At 41.7% G+C, this 27,744-nt stretch overlaps 1 protein-coding gene and 2 long non-coding RNA genes across 10 annotated transcripts in view; 1 reads left to right on the plus strand and 2 right to left on the minus strand.

The window, feature by feature from the left end:
* Positions 1-849: 849 nt before the first annotated feature.
* Positions 850-19,700, plus strand: LOC119494469. Its single transcript, XR_005208219.1, has 3 exons — positions 850-863; positions 7,874-7,881; positions 17,170-19,700. It is a non-coding gene; the product is annotated as an uncharacterized LOC119494469 (long non-coding RNA).
* The window catches only part of diaph2 (diaphanous-related formin 2), a 447,791-nt gene continuing 423,262 nt past the window's right edge, over positions 3,216-27,744 (minus strand). For 5 of the 8 annotated variants that reach the window (XM_037780358.1, XM_037780361.1, XM_037780360.1 and 2 more), the window contains 2 exons: positions 11,476-11,497; positions 3,216-7,564 (listed from right to left, as the gene is read on the minus strand). In XM_037780358.1, the coding sequence (XP_037636286.1) occupies positions 7,426-7,564; positions 11,476-11,497 (161 nt within the window). In that variant the 3' untranslated portion in view covers positions 3,216-7,425. The remainder of the gene's footprint in view (positions 7,565-11,475; positions 11,498-27,744) is intronic. The other 3 variants (XM_037780365.1, XM_037780364.1, XM_037780363.1) reach the window with 1 other exon arrangement.
* On the minus strand, positions 16,335-27,683 carry LOC119494470. Its single transcript, XR_005208220.1, has 3 exons — positions 26,661-27,683; positions 24,357-24,361; positions 16,335-16,345 (listed from the first exon to the last, which is right to left on the minus strand). It is a non-coding gene; the product is annotated as an uncharacterized LOC119494470 (long non-coding RNA).

Here is a 27,744-nt window from a genome sequence, read left to right on the forward strand (position 1 = left end):
ATGAAGTCGTAGTATAGTATGTCATAAAAACTCATGGTGTAGTATGTCATATAAATATTATGGTATGTCCACTTCTCAGCATTTTGTATTTACTTATTTGCACTGTGGCTATATATTGTATATCTGAATTAAATTATATAGTAATTAATTCTTATATTCTCATTTCTTATCCTTATTTCTATTAATTGCTTATATTTCTCTACATATACTGTGTTATATAATGTAGCATTAAGTACATAATTAACATGTTACATACTCCTTTATTTCTATTTTCATTTCTTTATGTTTATATAAGAGCAACTGTAACGCCCCAATTTCCTGGGGATCAATAAAGTATTTCTGATTCTGATAAAAAGTCATAGTGTAGTATACTATATATATGTATATGTCATTAAAAAAAGTCACAGTAACGTACTGACAACTGAAAAAGAAATGTTTGCAGACATTCTTTTGCTGCAGTACCACAAGTCTAATGCTATGCCACTGTATCCAGCTCTGGTATTTTCTTTACAGTATACGCATTTGCTTTGTGACACGGATGTATTAGCAAACACAGTTTGACTAAATACCGGCGTCCTTATCTTGAAAAGCCAGTGACGACTGGTGCAATAGCCGGTCAGCTTATTTGACATACTTTAAATACAGACAACACTGAGCTGTTTATGGCACACGCACCTGCAGAACATTAGACAAGAAAAGTCTTTCACAGACAAATTCATCAAGACACCCATTCGCCCTGAACACACACACACACACACACACATACAGGTACGTGCATTTATCAAACTCTCACGTTCAAGTGCAAAGTGCGGCTTGAATAAGATTCCTCCTCAGACAGAATTAGCTCAGGTAAGGAGGGAATCGTTACTGTCTGCTTTGTCTCATCTCCATAATGTTTGCGTATTGTCAAGTAGGTGGAAATGCAAAATGAAACATAATTATGTTGTACTCCCGCTGACAACTGATCTGTCACCGGGCGCATTAGAAACAAGTCTGTGTATAGCGTGAAGAAAGAGGGTGGGAGAGAGAAATGAGAACTTGTGTGGGCCTTGCTCATCTCTCAGGCTCTGACAAGGCTACTTACCTGGAGGTTGTAAAAATAAAAAAACTGGATAAAATACCTGCCACGTACACACAACTGTACCCCTAAGCTCATTAGCCGAACACACTTTCTGTATCTCATTCCTACTTCTACCATCCCAACCAAGACAGATCTCTCACCCTCGGTACAAAGCGCAATTACAGCAGACCAGACAAATATAGCACGGGGGGTATAATCTTTCTGAATCACCTGGAAAGTCAAGAAGATAAAGAAAGCCGCCCTTCTTCGTAGCTGCAATTCTTGGTGTTCCTTGTAAGGAACTAGGTTGGCCTCTTTCAGTATGTTTACTTGCAGCCAAGTACAAATTAACCTCCCAAGATCAACAATAAACCTAATTAGAGTTGTGTTCTGCAGCACACATCTCTAAACACAGATCACAGCTTGTTGAGAGATGAATCTCCATCTGTCTCGCTGCACACTGGGAGGAGGAGAGAAGATCACTCCCAAGACTCTGCAGAATGAAGCGTCTGTGTGTGTTTGTGTGTGCAGGAGGAAAGTGAGAGGGGTCCTTTGTGGCCACGGGGTTAGTTCCCCATGTCAGCCTTTATTTTATGATGTCATGCTGCAGCAGGGAAGCGGGACATGGCACATGCAGGGAGAACACGCAGTTGGATTTGAGCATGTTTGGGGAAGGGAGAGGAGGGGGGGAGTGTAACGTTAAGAAGCTTGGACAGGAACAGCTCTGCCCTGCCATTTGACACTCACTCCTGGGACGCCAGACGGGGAGGAACACATGGAAACAGGAGAGTCAATACATCTCACATAGCGAAGCAGCACACAAACACAGAGTTCAATTTTCCCACGTTTGCTACACTAAAATAAAATACGGTCTCACGTTTTATTATTAATTATAAACTCTATAACAGAATCAGACACAATGCTTGTTTGTTTTGGTATTAAATCCTTCAGTATGAAAATGATAAACAAATTATTGGATTTCTATGCTTTCTTTCCCTCGCCCTCCAACTTGGGGCGGAGGAAATTTGTCGTGACAAGGGGAGATTTTAAAGGTCTGAAAAATGATTAAAAAGGGCAAATTTTTCTGGATATGTATTTTCTGACTCCGTAGTAATTTCCCTAAGCTGCCGTTGGACATGACAGCATTATCACTTTGCCTTTGACACTGTGCAAGATAAAGCAGTGGGGGCACCAAGGTCCAAATATGTTGCTTTTATAGGTAGGAGCTGTCCCATTCATCATGTGCTTACACCTAGAGCGCTCTGTAATCCCTGTCCATAAGTCAGAGTGAGGCAGGTATCTGCTGCCCTGTCGCAAAGTAAACTGAGGATGCAATTTTAGACCGGAGGGTTTTGGAAAAACTAGGGCTGTCAAAGTTAACGCAAATTAGTTTTAACGCCACTAATTTCTTTAATTTACATTAATGCAATTCGATCATCCGGAGGTTGTAGCGGGCTCAGATTTAAAGCTAGAATGAAGATAGGCTTTCATATGAAACTAGAAAACCTAAGGAATCCATCAGTACGAACCATGTCATACTAGCTTGTCGCGAAGGAGGCTAAATAACGCTCCAAATTGATGCTAAATTTTGGCGAGGAAAAAACAGCATGGACATTTTCAAAGGGGTCCCTTGACCTCTGACCTCAAGATATGTGAATGAAAATGGGTTCTATGGGTACCCACGAGTCTCCCCTTTACAGACATGCCCACTTTATGATAATCACATGCAGTTTGGGGCAAGTCATAGTCAAGTCAGCACACTGACACACTGACAGCTGTTGTTGCCTGTTGGGCTGCAGTTTGTCATATTATGATTTGAGCATATTATTTATGCTAAATGCAGTACCTGTGAGGGTTTCTGGACAATATCTGTCATTGTTTTGTGTTGTTAATTCATTTCCAATAATAAATATATACATACATTTGCATAAAGAAAGCATCTTCTCCCACTCCCATGTTGATAAGAGTATTAAATACTTGACAAATCTCCCTTTAAGGTACATTTTGAACAGATACAAAATTTGCGATTAAATCACAATTCAATATTTGAATCGATTGACGGCCTTAGGAAAAACAAAAGATGAAGACTTAAAAAAAAACACAGTGGTTGACAAAGAAATATTTCAATACTTCAAGACAAGACAAACAGACAAAGTATCTTTCAGAAATCAGTTTATATAACAAAGTGGTTATTATTTAGTATCATATCCCATTACATATTCTATGGAAGGACAGTGTGCATAACCATTTCTTTTTTTTTTCATGTTCTTAAGGGTACAAATAAACTTAAAATGTTACAAATATAAATGTTTCTTAAGACAATAAAACATACTCAATGACAACTAGGAGGGCAGGCAGGGATATGGCAGCTTACACATTACGGCCGGACAGCGTTTGTCAACAGTTATGAGCGTCGTTTGTTGGTACAGCCGCGATTGGTCTTCCACAAATCAATAGTAAGCACTCACAAAGTAGGGAAGAACTGGATAGGTGGCAGCTGCAACTATTTACCAAAAGAAAATACTTTGCAAATAGTTCACTCTGTTAGTGGCAATGTCGTATTCAAACATCTCAAACAACTCTTCCTCTGCCTGAGCAGAATGTCTCGTGAGGTAAAGTGCACAGTCAGTGACTGCAAGTTAGATTGCAAACTTCTCTTTTAAATAAAGCGTTCGCCAACAATCACCACCAAAAATGGCACCTTTTACAGTTTTTTTGATAAATTCATACCCCTGCCTCCTCATTCTTACATTTACCATGAGCACAAGTCACCGGTTCGGTTAGTCACAAGCTAAAAGACAATGGGATGATCGGCCTCAACACATAGAGGCCTGTTTTTCACACTAAACTGATGGAACAAGTCAGGTTCTTTGACCAGAAACACTCCTGCTATTCTCTATATAAACACATACATCTTTATTATCCTAACAGATGGAATGAAGAGGGATCGGGGGGGTACAACAATCACTTACAGGGATGATGAGGAATGTTGTCATTGTAGAAGCTTCTCTTATAATGTAAAGTTATCTGTGCTACAGCTGTTTTTATTAACCCATTAGTGCCCAACGACTATATTTATTATGATAAGGGGAAATGCCACATTTGTTCTGATTGGTCAAAACTCTTGTAATTTGGTACGGACATACTTTAACCAAGTATCTAACAGAACAACTTTGACATTTATTAATAGTTAAAGTCAGGATTGTTGAACATTGTGTTTATTAAATGTTTTCCATTTGAAATATTTCTTTTAAACTGCATATGTGTGCATATCTTTGATATTCAACGTGTTATGAGTTCATAGATACCACATACTTGATTGTGCTCCTTGTAGTAGTCTAGTATTTGAGCACAATGGACTACTGTTTTTTCCTAAAATATAATGGAGTCTACTGCAAAAACAGTCATGAGCCAAAAGACTAGATATTGTATGATAAGAAAAACTAATTTTTAAGCCAAATTGTTTGACTGATTTTGACTCCACTTCCAGGAAATTAAAAATTTAGTTGTGGGCACAAATGAGTTAAGAAAAAAAGGATTTTTAACTTTCATGTTTTCAGCCACTGCTTTCCAGCCATTAGATCTATTGAATGGCAACAAACCTTAAGTTTTGGGTTGCATCAATTGTTCATAGATGGATGATATGAAACTTCTACAATTGCTAACACCGTAGCTCATTACGTTCTACAATGGCATCATGACAAAATGTTTTGTTTTCCAAATAAATTACATCTTAGAAAAAGTTTTTTGAGTGTTTTAGATAAGAAATACCACATGACTATCATTTTGTAATCACATCAAAATCTCCTACTTCGAATGACAGTTCTTAATTGGATCAATGTTTATTAAACAATGGTTACAATTAAATTAAATTAAAAAAAAATCTAGTTTTTATGTCTGTACAATCTTTCTCATACTTTGACAAAAAAGATACCTGTACTCCCTTTGATATACAAAATAATAAAAACACTTTTCAATCATTGTAGGTTGAGAACTGTGTTTCCCGCCCCAAAAAAAGAAAGTTGGCACATGTGGAAAAAAAAAAAAAATCTGATTTGATTTAATAATCAAGAAAAAGTTTTAAGTGAATTTGTCAACCACAAAACATTGGTTGTTTTGGCATTTACAGTATCCAATCAGAAGGTGAGAAAACACCAAGTGTCACAGCAGACGTTGGTGTTGATGGAGAACTGATATTCAATACTTTACTGAACTGCACGGCGTGGTGGTGTCGACGACACGAGGGCGAGATGCGATTAGAAAAAAAAGGAAATCACTGCCTTTCATGGCACATCTCTATCCCCCGCTGTATACAACACGCCCTTAAAACTCCTCTCCACGCAGAATCCCTTATGCGGAAACCTCATTCGCTATGCTCTCTCCGTGCGACTGCTCGAACCTTATATTCGCAGGAGAATTATTGTCTTCTTAAATATGCCGACTTCTCGGAGCATTGTGGCTGCACCTTGAGCCGAGATGATGTGTAAAATTGCATTTTTAGAAGCATGCAGGCTGGGAGAGGAGGCATCGTGAAACAGACACATCACAAGGCAGACTGTTTAAATGAGAAATCTCCATCTATTCAGCCCGGGAGTCAAACACACTGAATCCTATTTTGCCTGGGTTCCCGTCCGATTACTGAGCTTGCACACACACACACACACACTCGCCCGCCCAAACACAAACATGCACACAAAGCCTAAAGCGAGTTATGGTATTATTAAAGTAACTCGTGTTATGGTAAAAAGGGTCACTTATGCTATTAGAGCTGGGGAATTGGAGGGCGTTTGGAGACTCACTCGCCAAGACAAGCATCATCTTGTCTTCTGTGCCCCTTAGTCGATTATTCTGGTCGTGCCCGATCTCCATGTGGATTCAATGGTTGTTTTTAGTAGCATCTGCTTACAGTTTAGGGCAGTGAGGGGACTCGGCCGCCCTCGGCATGAATATATGAATAAATAGTTCACGTGAAGAAACTGTGACAGCGGGTCCTTACAGAGGAACAAAGCTTACAGCTAAGTTTCAACTATTTTGTACAGGAACACCAACGGCAGGTGTTTGTTTCGACGCTGAAAGCTTCATCAGTATGAATAAAATACGTCCTGTGGTTCATTATAAGCCTAAAAACATTTTTGCATTTGTTCTACAATATAAATTTTACCCATTGAAATCTCAGCTGCTTAGCCCTGTTTATATTAATTACAAATTAACTTGGTTTTCCTACAGAGATCATTTTTTATTTATCTATTTATTTTTTGAAAACGGGATGAATTTGAAAATCTGAAGCAAACTTTCCACCATCGCTCTCCAGACAGATTGAATTTCTTGACTTCTTTTTAGAGCCTTCGTATAAAAAAACCCCCCCACACAGATCGAAATAGATTAATATTAAAAACGCTGTAATACATTTGTACAACCAACCCACCCCCACTGAAAACCTGTACGACCGCAGGAAAGGTCAAAGGGTCGCGCTAGCTGCTCTCGGCAGTTATATGCATTTAGAAATGTGTCAGTCTCTCACGTTAACAGCAAAAGCGACCTTGGGACAGAGATCAGCACCCGCAGGCATCGGTTAGATATTACACAGCTAAAAATAAAATGCATCCTGTCAAAATGGAGATTGCAGTTTCGAGATCCATGAGTCACATGCTGTGAAACATCGGCGCAGACAGGGGCCAGCTCTTGTTGCTTTGTCGGATACGTAATGAAATGAAATCACTCATATGGACTGTTTGTACATTTACTAGTAATATTCCCTCGATGTTAGTTGAAGGTGGGATTGACAGAAAAAAACATTTTAAGCAACCACTCCCTCTTCTGTGAAGAGTTCAGAGACCTGTTGAAGAAACACGTCAGCAGGTTTTCGGCTTACCAACGCGGGCGTCAAATCCCCGTCTTCCCTTTAAAGGACGGCTGCCCCCTTTGCTGAATGTACTGTGTGTGTGGTGTGTTTTCCAGGACGATAAGCGAACGCTACGGCGCAGTCCTTCTTGGTAGAATGTCTATCTTCAAAACACTGCATGTTTCATGTCAAATCTGTATGTGAACTATAGTATTTTGATTTCAAAAAGGATTAGTAGAAGTCTTGCAAGAATCAAAATGCATTTCCAAGCAAAGAAAACCTTTTCTTTAAAAACAGCAGCAGCCTTAAAAATGTTTTTTTTTTTTTTTTTTATAAATCAAAACCATCTCGAGAGGACATGTACTTTTAGAGTGATGTGAATAAATATGTAAGGCAGCAGAGGAACAGCATGAAAAATAGATGCATGTGTGTGATGCACTGTAGATGATGCTTTAAGTTTTGTTTCATACTTGGTGCTGTGTGTGTGTGTGAGTGCTACAGTGAGTGGTGGTCTGTCCCTCCTTCAGATGTCTTCCAGGTCTCCACCTCGCAGGCCTCTTTGGCACTTATCTAGCGTCTTGTGGTAGGCGTGGACGATCATCGAGCTTGGTGATTTGCGTTGTGGCGTGAGCGAGACCTTTCCAGGACTGCGCGGCGGTTGTCTGTTGAAGAAACAACAGAGAATCACAAACAGAGAGTGAGACTGAGAAAGAACAAGAAAGTGTTGTTACATTGATCCATACTGGCACGCAGGAGCTCAACTAAATGAAAGACTGTATGGAGAAACAGAGGGAGGCAGAGAAAAGAGGTGGAGGGAGGAGAGAAGGAACAACGTGAAGCAAATCCAGGCTGATTGAGAGCGGAGCAGCAGGGGAGGGCGGAGGAACAGAAGAAGCTGCTGGAGTTGAGGTGCTCGTGTCTGGTGTCATAGTAACTCCATTCAGCTCCTGATCCAGGCTTCCACTCAAGAGCCCCTCAAGTCCTCTCAGGAGCAGCATATGCACAGAAAACAAAGTAAATGCACGCATGCAGGCGCACACACAAACAGATAAACAAGTGGGGGCAGAGGAATAACAAGACTCCATACAGTATGCGGTACTTATAGAGAAGTGGTTCCCAGCCTGGGGCCGCATGGATTGTCAAAATTAGATTTGAAAATGGCCATGCCAGTTTTTCCTCGCCAAAATGTAGCACAAGTTTGGAGCGTTAGTTAACCTCCTTTGCAATATGACATGGTTGGTACCAATGGATTTGTTAGGTGTTTTAGTTTCATATGATGCCTATGATGTATCTTCACTCTAGCTTTAAAACTGAGCCCACTATAACCTCCGAAAGATCGATTGCGGTAATGCGTTAAAGGAATTAGTGGCGTTAACTTTGACAGCTCTAAACAACACACTTGCTGGTCAAATTTATACAAAAGTCTGTTTATAAAACTATTTAAAAATATATATATTTTTCCTACTTAATAGCAAAATCGAAATAAATATTCTGCTTAAATCCATATTTGTTGGCGTTTAGCCTTTCAAAAACAACATTTTCACCCGCTTGAAGCACACAAAGGAAGGCACACACCTGTATTAATGAGGCAGTCTAGTAGCAATCACCATAAATTACATTTATTTAACCACAATAACAAACACTCTTATAGTAAATTAATTAAGTTTTCATATTATTTATCTTCATTTGCTTGTTGAATACGTCAAGACGTCATCACTTTATTTATTTTGACGAAACTGACAAGTTCTAGCCATTAAAGAAAGTTGATTTAATAAAAAAGACTAACTTTTTTAATATACTGAATCACTTTATTCAAATTAAGGATTATGTTTGAGGTTTTGTAATTTCTTTAGGGTGATGACGTCAGGGGCTGGCTCAGCTTTTCTTAGATACAAGTAGGAGGGGCTTCAAGGTAAATAGGTTGGGAAACACTGATATAAAACACAAACAGGACTATTTTGTGTTATTCATTCAGAAAGATTCTGATATGAACCAAAATACAGATCCAACTAAATCAGAATTGAAAAATAAAAGTTAATAAAAGTGGCTGCTAGCGAATGTTTCAGTGCAGCTCTCGTGGTCAGGAAGCACTTTCTCCGTTGCCAGTTCTGCGACAGAGTCATACAAACACTGCCTCCCATGCTATCCAACCATGCCTGCCCAGAAATGCCCATGGCATCCGCTGGGCAGCCAGGTGGCAGGTGGGGCTGGACAGGACCAGGAAGCATAGCCATGGAGATGACTGAAGGCACACCCACACAGGACTCCCTGGTGTTTCCAAGCGTGCCGCCACCACCGTGCCCATTAGTCAGTGCCAGCTGTAGGGTGCCAGGCGTCCCGGGCTGGGCGTTGTTTAATGGCACTCGCGCCATCCATCATGTCAGGTAATGAGCTGAGAGTGACTGTGATGCCTAGGAACACATACACAAACATGTGCACACAAAACACACACACACTCCCACCATCGCGGTGGAGAACAGAAAGCACTCCTTCAGATTGGATACAAAGCATCATGCAGATGGTGCACAAGAGGAGAGAGAGAGAGAACGAGGGAGGGAAGGAACCGAAAGAGCGAAAGGAAGACAGAGCGAGATGTTTTTTAAAAAGGCTCTGTATTCTCTGCTTCTTTCAATATGTTGATTTACAGTAGGTGATTGTTGAAGCGAACATGCTCCAGCAGCGTGTCCAACAACATCACTACTTATCCACGCACTCATTTTTACATCCACAGGTTGTGCTTTCAGCCTGTAACCATGACTTATGCAACCTTCCTCCTTTCAAATCAAACAAAAAAAGAACAGGGACAGAATTGGAAAAAGAAAAAAAAGGTAGATCATGCACTATCCGTCCTTGCCAATCGTTCGCAAGCCCAATTGCTGTAACATCATTTCCCCTTTAACCCTCAGTCTATCATGAAAAACAGAGCTGGGAGAATACAGGCCCTCTGTCTCTAATGCGGGGTCATCTTGGGTTACATCACAACATCACTATAAATAAGATGGGAAAAAAGACAGAGACAAGGATGGAAGAGAAGACTATACAAAAAAAAAGACCATAAATGAATTGAAGTGAAATCGTAAAATAAACTGGAACAATCCACAAACGGATCTATAAAAATTACATCTACTGGGGGCTATTTTTCCAGTCAACAGCAAGATATACACACATTATATACAGAATACCCACCATTAGATCAACCATTTAAAATTAGGGCTGTCAATCGATAGAAATATTCAATCGCGATTAATCGCACATTTTTTTATCTGTTCAAAATGTACCTTAAAGGGAGATTTGTCAAGTATTTAATACTCTTATCAACATGGGAGTGGACAAATATGCTTGCTTTATGCAAATGTATGTATATATTTATTATTAGAAATCAATTAACAACACAAAACAATGACAACTATTGTCCAGAAACCCTCACAGGTACTGCATTTAGCATAGAAAATATGCTCAAATCATAACATGGCAAACTCAAGGCCAACAGGCAACAACAGCTGTCAGTGTGTCAGTGTGCTGACTTGACTATGACTTGCCCGCAAAACTGCATGTGATTATCATAAAGTGGACATGTCTGTAAAGGGGAGACTCGTGGGTACCCATAGAACACATTTCCATTCACATATCTTGAGGTCAGAGGTCAAGGGAACAGTTTTTCCTCGCCATAATTTTGCATAAGTTTGGAGCGTTATTAAGCCTCCTTCGCGACAAGCTAGTATGACATGGCAAGACAGGCTACAACCTAAAAAATCGCAAGTTGCGTTATTGCGTTAAAGAAATGTGTGGCGTTAAAATGAATTTGCGTTATTATCGTGTTAACTTTGATAGCCCTAATTGAAACATAACATTCTCTGTAGTTTGTAGCAAGTGATGACAGTAAACCACAACCAGCCCAATCAGCTCTCAGCACCAATACGGCGTACTTATAGTTTACTTTGAATCAACACCAAGGGTTCAGGTCTATTGATACGTACATGTGACTGTATTTAACAAGAGCACACAGGCTCGGTTACTTGAAGAGCCATTAGTGTGCTGTGTGAACTGAAAACAATGCAGACCATTGATGTGACCACTTGTTGAAACCCTACAGAAACATGTATAGCAGGCCGCTTTTTTGTGGAATAACAAATGATAAGTGCTCTTCTGGGGGTTGCCTAAATACATGGGAAAGCTTTTGTCAAAGACTTCACAAAACGGGAGGAAAAAAACCTCCAGCAAAATGCATCTCCCATCAGAGGATCCTTGAACGGAGAGCTATTGGCTTCTCATAAAGACTTTTCTGTTCCTATCTTCAGGTGCATAAAAGCCCATCTTTTTCCCACCCCACATCAATCTATCACAACAATTGAACAAACAGCAGCCATTTCTACAGGGAGAGAAACATTACTACTAGCCTCCGCTGAATTGAACGCTTCAAGCACACACACACACACATGTGCAGACAGGGAGGGAAACAAAGTGAGACTGGGGGATAGGAGGAGAGATCTACGCGAAAAAGACAAACTCTACGGTTATTTGGAGCACTGATTGCAACTCTTTCTACTTGCATTGGTTTTGATGGCTTCTTTACCTGCTTCTCCCAGCGGCAACATCTTTCCGAGTTACAGTAGGCGCGACGCAGAGGAGCACGAGAACAGGAGAAGAAATTGACAAAAGAAGAACAGGTATTCCATGTTACAGCGGGGAGATGTTGGCGTACCAGAACTTAATTAAATGCTGGCACCGTTTCTCAAAATGTTACTAAATGCACTGAGGATTTCAATGAGGGTGGGCAGATGGAGGGGGAAGTCACTGACACACACACAGAAGGAAATACATTGTTGCTTAAGGCAGCAGTGGGAAGAGATCGGTGCAAATATGATTAAAACAAGTTATTTTTATAAAGCGGTCACTATATCCTGACAGTAGTGCATGAGACAGGTAATCTGAGAATAAATCATGTGCCTCTGTGTCTTCCGATGTTCTCCGGTGTCCTCCGGTGCTCCTAACGGCATCTGCAAGGTTTCACAGACCGGAGGAAAACAACCAATCAGAGCCGAGCTGGAGCTTTGCCGTCTCTGAGCAGCTGTCAATCACTCGTGAACTCCGATCAAACGGTCAAACTAGGCATCGCTGATCAAATATGAATCATTATTCTGTTACTGTAATGCCTATTTCTTGCATAAAATGTTTTCAGAAACATCTTGTAGTGTACTGTTTAGCTGTAAAATGAAAAAGTTTGTGACCCGGCAGCCATGCCGAGATGACCGCCCACCAGCCGGAGCAAACTTTCTCATTTTACAGCTAAACAGTACACTACAAGATGTTTCTGAAAACATTTGAGGCCAGAAATAGGCATTAACGTAACAGAATATTGATTCATATTTTATCAGCGTTGCCTAGTTTCACCGTTTGATCGGAGTTCACGAGTGATTTATAGCTGCCTCTGTTGAATGAACAGCCAATAGGAACACGCTCTCTCTCTGAAATGACCTGTGATTGGTCGAAGTCTCCCGTCACGGGCTAGATTTTTTAAAGCCTGAAAACAGAGCCATGAGGAGGAGCAGAAGTCTCTCTCAGAACACTTGAATTACAATATGCTGAAAGGTCATTATGGAATTTTTTGCCCAATGATGCCATAAACATTGTGCCTACTGCAGGTTTAAGTGTTCAAGCGGTGCACAGAAAAAATGTCTCAATGCGTTGCACACTAACACACAAGAGCATATCGTTGCATGTATATCATGATGATCTCTGCCACAAGGGAGAGGCTCTGAATGAGACAAGGGTAATAGGAGGAGGAGAGGACGCCAAGATTACTAAACAGCTAAAGCAGAGGCCTTAAGCCGGCGCAGTCAACTCCAACCTTCTCCTGACTGTTTGGAGGGCCTCCAGTGAGATGTCATTTCATGTTACGATGGAGTCGCGGTTTCTCCCCAGTGGATTCCCCCAAAAAGAGATTAAATACCATAATGACTTTTGTGTTACTGTCATCTTTTGGCTAATTACGCGGAATTACATCATGATAAGGCTCTGTGATCCGCAAAAGAAGGAAAAGCTGCCAGTCATCTATCAAACGCTTTCAGCATGGGATACTTTGAGGAATTGCCTCCCAGTGGCCAGTATAAACAGGAAGACTTTTAGAGGGATTACTGTGTTCATTAAATATCATCTGGGTAGCATCAGACCCTGGGCCAACATCTAAACACGGTGCTCGCATTCATCAAGGCCACAATAACAAGGTCAGGCTCACATAATCACCCATCATGTGTGTAAATAGCTGCAGAAGGCAAACAGGGATGCATCATAAGGCGTGACTGGAGCTGCATCTATTTTAGAATAATCTTTCGCATTTGCCTTCTTTTGTGCTAAACAAGTGAGCGACGACATCGCCTCTCTGACATGTCACCGCCTTTTGTCTAATTCTCTCTCAGAGTCGCTTTGCACTTCATATTTTGATGCGATAAAACATAATAAAGGTGATTAAATCTGCGTGTCGACATGTTGTGTTTGCTTCTCTGTCGAAGGGGAGAGCGCCGTCTGCAGCACCGGCAACAGCCGCAACCTTCTATCACCTCTTTTCATCTTCTGCACCTCCCTTCCCCCTTCCCTTCTGCCAGCATCCAAGCTACAGAGTAATGGAACTCCCTACACAGAAACAAGATACGGTGTATAAATGGGATGCAGAGGGAGAGAAGCTATTTCTTCTCCACTGAAAGTTATGGGCCGGGTATCGCAAAACTACAGTCGCGGCAAACACAACCCCTCGTTCACTGGTAAGAGTAATCACCCCAAACAAGGAGGAGGGGACGGGGGGAAATAGTGCAACTGAAGAAAAGGTGATTTCAGTTGAGGAGAGCTGGAATAAAAAAAGGAAATGGGGAAGGATGACGGGGACGGTGGGTCAGAGAAGAAAGAGTGTCAGTGACCCTTTTCTATCTGATGGTGCAAGTCACTCATTGATTTATAAAGAGCAGCTGAATGTATACAAACCAATGCACGGTAGAAGATTAAAGGATTAAAAGCCCAACATGCTCGCTCTCTCTCGGCTACTGCACTATATAGGTTGGGGATTTAGTTTTTTTTAACAGAAAAAATATCTAGGTTTTCAAAAAAGAGCAGATTGATTTGGACCAATTTTGACTCAGATTTTATATCACCAACCATCCAAAAGTTGTTTATTCTCCTGCTGCAAGAAAACACTGTAATTTACAGCCAACATCTGGCTTCGGGTAACAAAAACAGAAGAGAAATAAATATGATTTTGTGGTTGCAATTTCTCTAAGTAACAAAAAAAAAATAAAAACAACAAACAAATTAGAGCTGCAACGATTAACAGATTAGTTGCCAACTATTTTGATAATCAATTGGATTATTTTTTTTTTAAGAAAAAAAGTCTAAATTCTCTGATTCCAGCTTCTTAAATGTGAATATTTTCTGTTCTCTTTACTCCTCTATGACAGTAAACTGAATATCTTTGAGTTGTGGACAAAACAAGACATTTGATGATGTCATCTTGAGCTCTGGGAAACATTTTTCACCATTTTCTGACATTTTGTAGACCAAAGAACAAATCAATTAATCGAGAAATAATTGACAGATTAATCGATAATGGTTGCATTGCAAGTGGTATTTTCAAAATCAATTTTTTGGGTATGAATTTTGTAATCGAAATTGAAAATTAAATATACATTCTAATTATATGTAAATGTCCCACATTAATGGGGAAATATTTTAAATATTGCTGCTTACAAAAATGTCGTATTGCCATCGCTATGATTTATAAATGTTTTGCAATTCTGCTCACAAGGAAAATGCAGAAACACACAGACTACAATGTACTCTAATTCGTCTCATAAAAAGGATGAACTCAGAACTTTTCAGTGTTTCAGCTGATGTGTTAAAGTTTGTGAAGAGTTGAATGTTAATCTTACGTTTTATCTAATTTCCCATATTGATATATCCAGTTTCTCTCTTTCTGCCTCACCAACATTTTCACTTATCGATTTTCAATACGTCCTAGAAGGACTTTCACATATTCCCTGGATAATAAACATGTTACGTTCAAAGACGACTGTACGTGGTTTATAGATCTACTCAGCTAGCCAACCTGTCTGTGAACACAAGGATGCATCCTGCCTTCTGTTACAATCTATGGAAGCTTAAAGAGAAACTGTTCTCTATGACTACTCTCCCAAGTTTGATCGTAAATTACCAGCATTTTTTTTTAGTAAGTATCACCTACCTGTATATGAGGGGAGTGTACAAAATGTCAGGGGATCTGAGCGCGTGGGGGCTGCTTGATGTATTTTGGTGTGTTTTCCCAGCAGGCAGAGGCGATCAGAGTGGCATGACAGAGGGAAATACCAAAGACAGGCCTGGATAATTCTCCCACACTCTGTGCTTTTCACTCCCTTATGTGCCACATTTTCTCCTTTTCAATTTCTTTCTCTTGCCCTCCCCTACTTTTCTCTTTTTAATCCCCCCTTATTACTGACATTACCGACAATGTTTACTACAAAAAGCCCCGACCAGGAAGCGGGAGAAAGCAATCTAAACACTGACAACACATTTTAACTTGAAATGGACACTAAATCTCATAGTATTCAGATTAGGGGTGCATGTATACAAGTTCACCATCCTGCTTGACAGTCTGTATACAGCACTCGGAGGCAGAGTGAGTTTAACTGACAGGCTGTTGAGATAAACGGTAATGAGGAGAGGTTCGCAGAGAGCAGGGTGGTCATAACACATGCAATCGGTTTTGACACCGCAGGGATGTGGTTAATCTTTCCATGCTTCTATCACCACTCTATCTCAGTGGGTACTGTGATGTGCATGCCTGGTAATACTGGTGACTGACCCAGATAGTGAATACAGCCATTCTCCCCACTCACAAAGTTTCAGATTCTCTTTGACAAAAACTGGGCCGTGCACCGCCACTCACCTTTTTTCCCCTCTTATTGCAACTGGCTCCATCCGTCCTTGTAGGGCTTTTATAGTCAGACATACTGTGCATAAATGCAGCTGACGTGCTCCCACATGCACACAGCATATAATGTGCACACCTTTACTTACTACCCCTTTAAAAAAGCCCAACTGAAAAGAGCTTGGTCTGAGAGTAATGTCTCCTGACTGCTCGGCACAAAATGTGTTTCAGGAGAGCAGGAAATCGCAGCACATGTTCATATACAAATGCGAGAGAAGAAAGGTACTAGTTTATCTTCTCAGTGGGTAAGCGTTGACAGGTCTCTACCAGGGACAAAACAGCAGGAGAGAAGAAAAGAGGTTTTGCGTGTGTTTGTGCAGGTAAAAACCTGTGTGTACTATTTGCGCTTTTAGCTCTGTGTGAATCTGTGTGTGTGGTAATCTTAAAAAAAAAAAAAAAATCCATCTTTCTCTTTGAAGCTCGGCTAACATTTGTTAGATTTCTGATTGAAAACAACAAGTCTGACAGACTGCTGTAGCACAGACTCCTCATTGGGCCCCTCAGGTTCAGAAATCTCCCTCAAAAATATCTCTGCTGGACTTGATTCCTCAGTCACGGAACAATGCCTCTTTGCATTCTGGGATGCAGCGGAGGCGCACACAGCCCAAATGAACAGTTATATGAAAACACTTTTTGCGATCGATCAGTGCCTGAGGCAAAACTCACATTCATGATTGTCCTCTCAGCAGTCAAGTTTCAGGAGGCAGGCTTCAACCTAAGTATAACCATGACAGCAAACAAATATCCTGGAGAGTAAATTCCTAAAACTGCTAAGCACTGCCCACCAGTTTGCCTGCTGTTTGAGTTTACTTTTCACTTTGGCATTATCTCCGTACTTTGGCACAACACTTAAGTATACAGTGTAGCTTAGGAGTGTGGTGGTATTAGGATGTGCAGTACATTGTGTGCTGTAAAGGGGGGAGGAGCATCTCCACTACATTCAAACATCAAGTCCAGGGCTGCAACTAAAAAACTAAACTGTTGATTATTTTTCAATTAATAGATTCATTGTTTGGTCTATAATACATCAGATATGTAAGAAATAATGTACAGAGAGCTGGACATTGTTGTGAAATAAATCCAGACAGGGCGATGAGGTGCTGCATTCAATCCTTTTTACTCTTAATTTGATATTTAAGCATTATTTTAGACCTTTTTTGGGGTATAATGAAAGCTTTACATTTTAACATTCTAAAATGTATTGTAGTTTTTTTTTTAGGTATTATAGAGCAGCACTGTTTTAGCTTTTAGTTGGAAGTTATTTGAACTTTTGAGCATGTTTAGCAGGCAGGAAAGGAGATGAGATGTACTACACAAGGCTACAAGTTTCTCTGTAAAAGTCTGACTTTTAGATTAATCAGAAAACGCGTCTTATTTTTATTCGTTCCTTTAATGACAGATGTTAGGACCTGGACACTTTTTTTTATTTTTCTGCATTTACTACAGTCAGAGGCATTAATTTAAATCCAGTGACAGATGAGACTTCAGTCTCTCTCTGTTTGAACAAACATCACTATGAAGTATAGCAGTAGCAAATCATCTGATGTCAAAAATCATGTCAGAAAAGAGATGAGGAGTTTTTGGTTTTGAAACTAAATTTTGAACTGAGCCATGTTGGTCTTGAAAGAGCTGACTTTTCAGAATGAAACTTTTCATTCCTGAAGGGGTTCATTTCACAACAATGACCCGCTAGCTGTACATTATCCCGCTCATTACACGGCTACTTACTGAAGAAATCAATAATTTGACACAAAAATGGTCCAAAGTCTGCGTCCATAGCAAGTTTGTTATTCACAACAGCGGGCTCCTATAAAGACATTATAGTCCGTAGAACACCGTGATTGACCAATCAGAATCGAGTATTAAACAGAGACACGTCATTTTTGTTTGTTTGTAAAGTTGTAACTCCTGCTGTTTTTGTGTTTTGTTTGTTTTGTGTATTGTTCAAATGGGTTCAGTACATATTTGGAACTGGACATATATGTAGTTATTGCCAGAACCTCAATTAAAAAAAACCAAAGCCATGTAATAATATTAGATGATATCCTAGAGTCCAAGGTCAACAGTCAAAAACCTAAAAAATATTAAATTTAGAACCAAGAAAATCATGAAATGATCACATCTGACAACCTGGAACCATGCTTGGAAAATGATTTAAACTGTTAATTGGTTGTAATAATAGTTGCAGATTATCTCTCTCGATTAATCGAGTAATCATTGCAGTTCTAATTAATGCATTTATTTGCTCTAGTCTACTTCATGCATGCAGGGACACTAGCAGTGTCAGAATATGGACGCCAGACGTTTTTTTTTAAGATTATTTTTTGGGGCATTTTTTCGCCTTCCTTAGAGAGATGACAGCGTAGAGGAGTACTAAAAACGGAGGGAGGGAGAGAGGGAGAGAGGGAGAGAGGGGTATGACATGCAACAAAGGTCCCAAGGTCAGAATCGAACCCGGGACGTTGCGTTTGTGTGGCACGTGCTGCTGTAACCATTCGGCTAGACAGAAGCTTTTGATTTGGGGCTTCACCAGCAGCCTGAGACTTTGACCACAAGGCATGCAGGAGCCATGGAGAGCACAGATGGGGCCTGTGGCAGAGGCCTGCCTTTCACAGGCCTGCGCCAGGAGAGAGAGTCATCCATCAGGCCACGGCACTCTGGTGCCTAGGGGGGGCCATTCACTGACCCTATAAGACTGTTCGGGGCTCAGTGGGAGGCCAGACCCCCCGACTACATGGACATCAGTGTCTGGCGTGCTCCACTGAGGCCTGATCTGAACAGGACCGAGCCAAAGCAGTGACCTGCTTCCGTTTGGATTCTGTGGAGGGAGATATCTAGATCACAGATAATGCTCTGCAAAAAAAAAAAAATACAGTCTAAACTTTAATATTTTACATCTCAACTAAAACTAATTTAACAAACACTTGATATGTCAAAACAGGTCGACCTTCTACCTTAAAGAATTCACGACCCCTGACCATATATTTAGCCTCTGATGCAACTCTATTACTGTAATTACATTGTGCCGTAGTTAATACAGTGTAAAACTACAGATGAAGCGATATGAATCTAATTACGTTATCCGACGGTCTTCTGAGCCGATGAGGTCACAGACGGCATCAGCCAGACGAGCGGCTGGAACCTGCGGCAGCCAAGACAAGCCGCGTGATTGACAGGTGAACGAGTAAACAGAGAGATAGTTAGACAAATGGAAGCTAAGATATAGTTTGACAGACAGATGGGAGCGTAAATGGATGGTTTGGCAGCATGATAAGGTAAATAGGCTGATGGATCACAAAACAAATGTGGGAGGAGGAAGGAAGAAAATAAAAGGAGAAGAAAAGAAAAGAGTGCCTGCCTGCAGACAACAAAAGATAGAAAGCCAGATAGTCTGATGAACACAGATGGATCGTGTTGATTCGCGGCGAGGTGGGGCAAGATCGATAGATTGTTTTATTCTATTTGCTTGGCAAACTGGAGATTTGATGTGGCTGGTATCGGGGCGATCTGCTTCTGAGGACTCCAGGCGTGACTGTTACAGATGGCGAGATAGGGACACATCTCAATCTTTGGCTAGCTGGCTCAGTGCAGTCGATCTTAGCTGTAGTGCTAGTAGCACCACCATCGGTGTCATCACTTCTGGAGTGTTACATCAAAAAGGTCTTGTGTGCATACAGTACTTGCCAACCTTGAGATCTCAGAAAGAGGGAGGGTCTCAAAACCAAAGCAAAGGGTCTGGTGGTCTTCCCCCAGAAAAAGTTGAGTTTCAGAGACTTTGTTTCATTCTGGTGACTTTTAAAGATTTTTTTTGGCCATTTTGCCTTTATTAGATTGGTACATTGATAGTTGTGAAAGGGGGAGAGAGAGGGTATGACATGCAGCAAAGGGCCACATGTCAGATCCAAACCTGAGGCTGCTGCAGTAAGGACGAAGCCTTGGTACATGGGGCGCCCGCTACTGGGGAACCCCATCTGAAATACTTTTAATCTTACTTTTCTTAGGATAGAATACAGAGTAAATCGCCCGTCTGATATGAACTTGTTTGAATCTCTACATTTCTCTCCCTCTCTCCGTCACTGAAAGCCCTTTCACAATGCGATAACGGCACCGCTGCGATCTGAAACCCATTATTTCCAATGGCTTTCACTGCGCCAAGGAGGCAAAGCCCAACTTTGGGTGCTGCGCGCTCAGTAACGAGCGCAGCTCAAACCGCGTTGTGTCCCGAGCAGCTCTTTTGTGCTAGGAAACGACATTAAGTGTAGATCTATTGTCGTCCGGGTGGAAACAGTCAGGCTTGTACATGCTGTACAGTGCCAGGAACAGGTTGTGATAACAAGAAAGGAAAAAAAGGTTTGAAAATTTGTCATAAATCTGGAGAAATACGAGATAATTGTGATGTCGGGAAGATGGAAATGGGGAGGGTTGGCAAGTATCCTTGTGTGCAATGCATCATTTCCTATAACTCCCCCACACAAGATATCGGATTGGGTGGGGATCTAAATAAGTGTGGGGTGTAGTAAGGATGCCATGAGGTGTTAACCCCTGGTACTGCGAGCTGTAGCTTGGAGGGAATCGGGTCCGGGTGCCTCAAAATGGAGAAAGTGTGTAGGATTCTTCTCAACTCAGGTTTGAGAAAAACAAAATGGAAGCCCTGACAACCCCGACGCCTCATTACTGCTGCTTGCGTTTATCATGTCAAAATGGAAGACAAGGGTATGTGAAGTTTAGAGGCAAGGGCTCTCCTAGTTAGAAAGGTGGCTTTTCTCTGTGGCTGCTTGAGGGACATGAGGGTGCACTTCAACAGCCTTGATGAGTGTTGCAGGGCTTATAATAGACAGGAAAGGCCCAGAAAGCATGCCCTTTAGAGGTGCAGCATCTCTCACTGTCTGACAGCTTACAGGGCCTAGGCTGCACAATGACACCTTCACAGTGCGCTCAAGATGACACGCAAACACACACACACGCTCACAGGTGCATAATGCTCAGACACATTCTCAGAAACACAAATAAGTTTGGCAGCGCACACACACAATTACACACAAACATGCATAAACACATGCACACTCACGGTCACGCACACACACACATATATACACTAATCCATCCGCGATGTGTAGATAATACCTGACAAGTTGAACCCCAGCATCGTCCTGACAGTATTAATACTTATAAAACAAGCCAGGCTATAAAAACACCCTGCATTCACTCCAAGAAGGGGCTTATGGAAACAAACATCTGTTTGTGCCATGTTAAGAAAAGCAGTACAGCTCCCGCACTGCAGACAAAAATACAGCTAAAGCCCCATCTCTAGGAATAGTGCCGGATTTCTGTCAAAAGTATCCAGAGGTGTTTTTTTGACGAAGAGTTTGCAGTACATGTGTCAATCCAAGTGCCCGAGGAAGGAGAGCGCTGTCCATCACTCTTTTTTTTTAAAATTCGTCTTCCTATTACTATTGCACTGTGCTGCAGTGTTGAAACAATTAGTTGAAGAAAATTGAGCAAATTAATCGTCAACAATTTTGACAATTAAAACATTTGAGGCGTTTTGTTGAGCAAACATGTCCAACAATTGATGTTTCCATCTTCTCAAATGTGCAGATTTGCTGTTTCTGATTTATATAATTGCAAATTGAATATCTGGACCGTTCAAAATGAGTAATTATAAGATGTCAGTTTGGGCTCTAGGAACTTTTTAGGAAAGACTTTTTAAATATTTTCTGACATTTTATAGACCAAACAATTCATCAGTTAAAGGTTCGATGTACGCGATTCAGAGCGTTAATAAAGCAGCAAACTGCTATTAGCTATGTACAGATATAGAGGAGTAATGTCTACCTGAGCAGAGAATGAAGTCACTCTCCCTCTGTGAGTGTGTGTGTTGTAATCTGAGCTTCTCTGTGCTTTGTTTACAAAGCCGGGCCGGCCCACGTGCATGTTAGTGCATGTGAGTCTCTCTGTTGTGCTTTTCAAAGCGGGATCCGGGGAGCCCCAGGGGTCCTTGAAGGGGTTCCAGGGGGTCCCCAGCAAAAAGGAGAATCATTTATTTTCATTTTAATTCCATCCATAACTAACGCAATGACACGATGTATGACTATTTTGGTCATTTCAGAGTTTCATATACTTTCTGTAAAAAACATCTTAAAGCAAAAAGTCCTATCAGAATGGGGACACTGGAACAACATCATATCAAATGGGGATCTGTGGTCTTATTTGTGTAGGTTTAGGGGTCCTTGATATTAAAAAAATGTGGGAACCACTGGACTAGCTTATGGCCACCGCTCTGCGGTTAACACTGTTCGTGCTGTTAGCACCGTTAGCTCAGCCGTCGCCATATTGAGAGCCATATGGAGGCAGTAGGTCTGCTCTGAATTTGGTATTGAGCGCCTTTAATCGAGAAGAAACATTAACATTTATCCTAAGGCTGTCCAAATTCATCTTTAACTTTGATTATTATGCGTTTGTAAAAATACGAATGTAGGAAGGTGGAGAGAGAGTCTGTAACCATAATTGTATATATAAAAAATTTACACAATATCATACGTGTATTATTAACACAATATCAATATTAAATTATTAAATATCACAGTTATCGTCAATACCGCGACAACCCTAATTCATCAATAATAAAATAATAATCTGGCAATATCCCCATTCACTGTCGGTGCTGATGGTGAGGTTTCAAATAACTGAATGAATGAATATGTAAATACATACAGTAAGAAAACCCACAGGTACAGAAGTACAGCTGGGAGTTACTGTTGTACCCATCACATTAATAAATTACTATTTCTGCATCTGCTTCTCACTAACATGCTGTACTGTAACACACACACACACACTGATCATTACATAATCTATTTACAGTGAGTCCATCAGATTAAGGTGCAGAAGTCAGAAATATAGACAGTTTTCTACAAGGTGATTTGTTCTGTCATCGACGGCCCAGTTCAATAAGGACGTCCTCAAAGAATCTGCAACTGGTGAGACAGCCGCTTCACGTTTTCCAGCAACAATCCAAGCCGTCATCCAATCTCAGGATTCTCTAGGACCCCCTCACCACTGATGCCTTACGCAAGTTAATAAAACATGGTGTTGTGTGTTATTTATTTATCAATTCCCTTTTTGATGTGTCCCAGCGCGCAGCGAGAGTGGTGGTGGAGATCATAGAGGGCTTCGCGAGCGGAGCAGCCTCGCTCTCTCCTCCATGCCATCACCATCAGACCCATTTGGCCATGTGAAGATGCTCCCTTCTGTTCACATGGGGAGGGTGCGCAGGATGGGTGTGCTTCCAGAAGGACTTTTCACTTTCTCTTTTAATATAAATCATTCATACGGAGAGATGCTCCCTCTTGTACACAAAACACCACAACCCTTCCTGTGATGGGCTACACTTTGCTACCTTCATGTTTTTGCTTGTGCACCGCCTGTGTGATTGTCAACGCGAGTTTCTGTGTACAAGACGTAAAGTAGAGGTGGTAGACGCAGAACATATAGACAGACATACTGTCTCTCCTTGTAACTTTTAAATCAAATTATTTGAAATTTTATAATTTACTCAAAAAAACACTTCTCAGTTTCTTTTAATATTTTCTGTTATTGTCCTTCTTGCAGGAAATTAATTTAATTTTTAGACTTCAAAAGGTGAAAACAAACTTTAAGAGATGGATAGCAATTTATTCACCTTCCTAAACAAGATTGCAGATGTGTCTGTGCCTTGACTGATAACTGAGCTTGCAGTCATGTTGGAGAGTAAACACTAATTAATCCATCTTCCTTAACAACATCTGACAGTCTATCAGAGCTCCGCTGTGTCCACAACTTGAATGGAGCCTGTGTGTTTCTGCATTTATGTGAATACATTATGTGCATGTGTGGTATCGTCTAAGGGTGGTTGTGTTTTTTTTTTTTTAACCGCCTGCAGGTTGACTACACATGCCCACGGACCAGACATCTCAGGCGACAATGGATTCTGTGTGAATGAAAAATGCATCTGTCCCCTTCACTTATTCATCAAGGAGGAAGATTTTTCTGCAGGGATGCCCTCCAGAGATGTGGCGCTCACATGCCAGGCGGCCTGCCGCCACTTTACCCACAAGGTTTTCAATAAAACAAGCAAACAACACAATTCCAACACCTATAAATAAGTGATCGTTCCTGAATAAAGTGCTGTACACAGAGCCCCTCACTGAGGCCACTCATCACACTTTAATGGGGCCCTGTACCGGCCAAAGTTATTTCTCTCCTCGCTCCATCTTTCTCTATCTTTGGGCAGAGCGAGGGGAACAAAGTCAACGGAGGGAGCCTGAAATATGAGACGCAGAGTCACATTCAGATCATCATCATGCCATCACCTGGCTCAACACTGGTTAAGATACAGCACTATCTGTTCCATGATTTATGAGGCTATCAACATGCGCTTTCCTCTCCTCCTTTCTTTCTTTCTCTCTCTTCCCTTTCACACAAACACTCACAAGGAAGCACACACAGACTCCTTGAGTTTCCTTCTCTCTCTCTTTCGGGAGACAGGTTGTTCACAGCAGTTTGAACATTCAGAGCGGTGGCTCGCCAGATGCTTGGGCGTCTGTCAACGTGGGGCTATTGTTAGCTAGTTTCTGATAAGATTTACATGGCAGAAAAGCCATCAAATGAGATATACTACTGAGAATATGAGAGGGGATCACACCTAATCCGCACACCTGCGTGTTGGCAGCGCTAAGTCTCTTTTCTATCCAGACCAACACACACATACACACACACACGCACACACACACACACACACACACACACACACACACACACACACACAGGCGCGCGCAGATACATGCAACCCGCCCACCCACACCCACACGATCTGCAAACTTAGAGCGGAAATCTGGGAGTTACACAGCAGCTTGAGTCTGATTTAGATTTGGGTTTTCCCGGGGCTCAAAGGCTCACAATTATCACACTTGTTCAAAAACTAACACATATACACGACTCAAACCTGTGCACACACACACACACAGGAGCATTATCTTACTGTATATCGTGTCTTATGGTCCCTTTTCACCACGGGACCTAAAATGTTCCAGGAACTTGAGGATATTACCTGCATTTCTACCGGAGCAGCCATCCAGTTGCGGTTCCTGTTGTTGTCTCAACATTTGCAAAAACGACGTGTCAAACAAACCAAGTGGTCGCTTTAGTTTCTACTAGTCTAACGAGCCTAATCTTCAACGTTCTTCAAGGATCCACTGTGTGGGATCTGGCGGTATCTAGCGGTGAGGTGAGGAGATGGCAACCAACCGAGGCCGCTCCCGTGTGCCAAGCGTGTTGGAGAGCTACGGTGGCCGACGCGAAAACGTGAATGTCCCTCTCTAGAGAGAAGATCACTTAGAGTGTGTGTGTACGTGGGAAGTGAGTGGTGAAGCAAGAGAGAGATAGAGAGCAGCGGCGACAGGAGCGAGTAACGTTATCGACTCCGGCCCAACAGAGTTTGTCCGTTCTGTTCTACTGTAGAAACATGGTGGTGCGAAATGGTGGACTCCGTGGAGACGACCCGCTCCGTATGTAGATATAAACGGCTAATTCTAAGATAACAAAAACACAACCGTTCTTATTTTCAGGTGATTATACACTAAAGAAAACACACTTACTGATATTATATTACATTTCTGCCAATAGATCCCTCGAATAGTTACACACTGGTCCTTTAAGGTGAAATTTAAGTGCAGACATGGATGCACTGAATTAACTTTTAGTTTCAGATTTAGTTCCTGAGGCCCTTCACTTTTTGGGACCATTATACTTTTTCTCTCTCTGCCTGATGTGCAGACACACACACACACACACACACACACACACACAGTGCACATCAGACCTGTGCTGATTAGAAAAGAACTGGGTCACTCGTGCCCCGGCTAGTGGCACTTTCTGCTCTGGCCCTCTAAGCCCCTCGGTTACCCAGAATCCCTTGGCATCCATGTCAGAGCCAGGGCCTGCGGCAACACACCTGTGTCCACACTTCTTCACTGGGATCAATTAGCATTAAAGTTTCAGAGCTGCTCTCCCACAGTGTGGACACAGTGTACACTGGAGGGGTACAGCCCGAGAACATCCACAGAAAGAGACTGACAGAGACGTGAAGGGGGAGATAGATTTGTAGACACGCGCCACAGCCGACACATACACACAACCACTCGTCTGTCGTTAACCCTATACTACCTGCATGTCTGGGTCCGGTTCAAGGCTGTGAGGACCAACAAACAAACCACCACACTTCACAGAAATGTTTTCACTGCAAACTTCTGAAAAGTTCAAAACTCCACGCATCTCATATTCTATTAAGACGTCCACGAGGACACGAACATGCGTTATATATTCTGCCGTGGCTGTACCTGTATTATACGCCGGCTGCTTTTCCCGATCACACTCTTCCTCCTCCGTTCCACCGAATTGATCTCTCCATGACTCCGCTAATACTTTCTTCTCACACACTTAAACAAGCTGATTGAACTTTGACTATATAATTTTCTCCCGGAGAAATGCGGAAGAGTCTCAGCGAGATTCTGAAATATGATAGAGAAGTAGAGGGTTTATTTTTTTTTTTCCTGAAGGAAATGAAGCCAAATCACTTTCCTTAAATGAACTCTGAGCACCGATGTGAGAAGAATGTGACTTTATGTATTGCGCGGCTGTACCTTCCAGTCATTTTTTTATCATAAATTATGTTTGCATTCAAGTAATATTTATATATAAGCAAACACAATTGTCACCAGTTTTGTTCTTAACATTCAAAGCCCTTTAACCTATAAACTTCTACTTTCTGTAAAAACATTTTTTTACATTATCATCATCTTTCTTTGGCAGATTTTCAAATGTTACAAACACAACTGGACTCTCAAGAGGTCATCCGACCGAAACTCCAGCATCTATGTTTCAAATTCGGACTTATCCACCCACAGGTTGTTGTTGTATTCCAACCTTTACTCTTCCAAGTTCAGTACGTGGCTCTAAACATCTTCTGTATGAGGCTCCTATCCTCCCAGCTAAGCCACAAATATGCCAGAGCTCCCATCCTCCCAGTTACACGATGCGTCACGTAGCTGGTCACCAGCGAGCAGATTGTCAACAAGTAGGTGGTAGCGTTTGTTTTGAAGAGACTCTACAATCCTGGGGCTTTCTCCCTGGGGGGGGGGGCTTTCCCACCACCGTGTGTCGCTTTACACGAAGCATGTTTGTCCCAGCCTATGTGTGTGTGTGTGTGCGTGCCACAAAGGAAAAAGAGCACTGAGGCCAGCTGTACCTGTGCTGCCTCGTGGTTGTCTCTTGACAGTGCCCTTCACATCACAGCATGGGCCTGGACGTTGGATCTGACAGAAGTGACCTCCATGCCACATCACCCTCGCGAGACACACAAACACATGCCGACGCACAAACGGACGTGCACCAAATGCAGACAGACAGATCTACACACACACACACACACACACACAAACACCTGGTAACTCACTGGCATCAGACGAAACGTGGTGGCGCACACACAACGAAAAATACCTATTAAAGGGCCAGCGTGTAACAATTAGGAGGATCTATTGGCAGAATGGAATATACAATTTTAAAAATTATGTTTTCTTTAGTGTTTAATCACCTGAAAATAAGAATCGTTGTGTTTTCGTTGCCTTATAATGTCCGTTTATATCTAAATAGAGAGCGGGAGCTCTTCCCCGTGGATGTATAAAGAGATGTGGATACAGCGTTGGAGGCGAGGCCCCGTTCATTCCTATGAGAGTTGCCAAATGGCTCAACAGCTGAGTGATAATGTACCCGGATCATCCGGCGATCTTCCACATCCATTGGGCCCATAGAGCAGGCGCAGTAGTCTTTCCTTTA

The sequence above is a fragment of the Sebastes umbrosus genome, chromosome 9, assembly GCF_015220745.1.
Source record: "Sebastes umbrosus isolate fSebUmb1 chromosome 9, fSebUmb1.pri, whole genome shotgun sequence".
NCBI lineage: Eukaryota > Metazoa > Chordata > Actinopteri > Perciformes > Sebastidae > Sebastes > Sebastes umbrosus.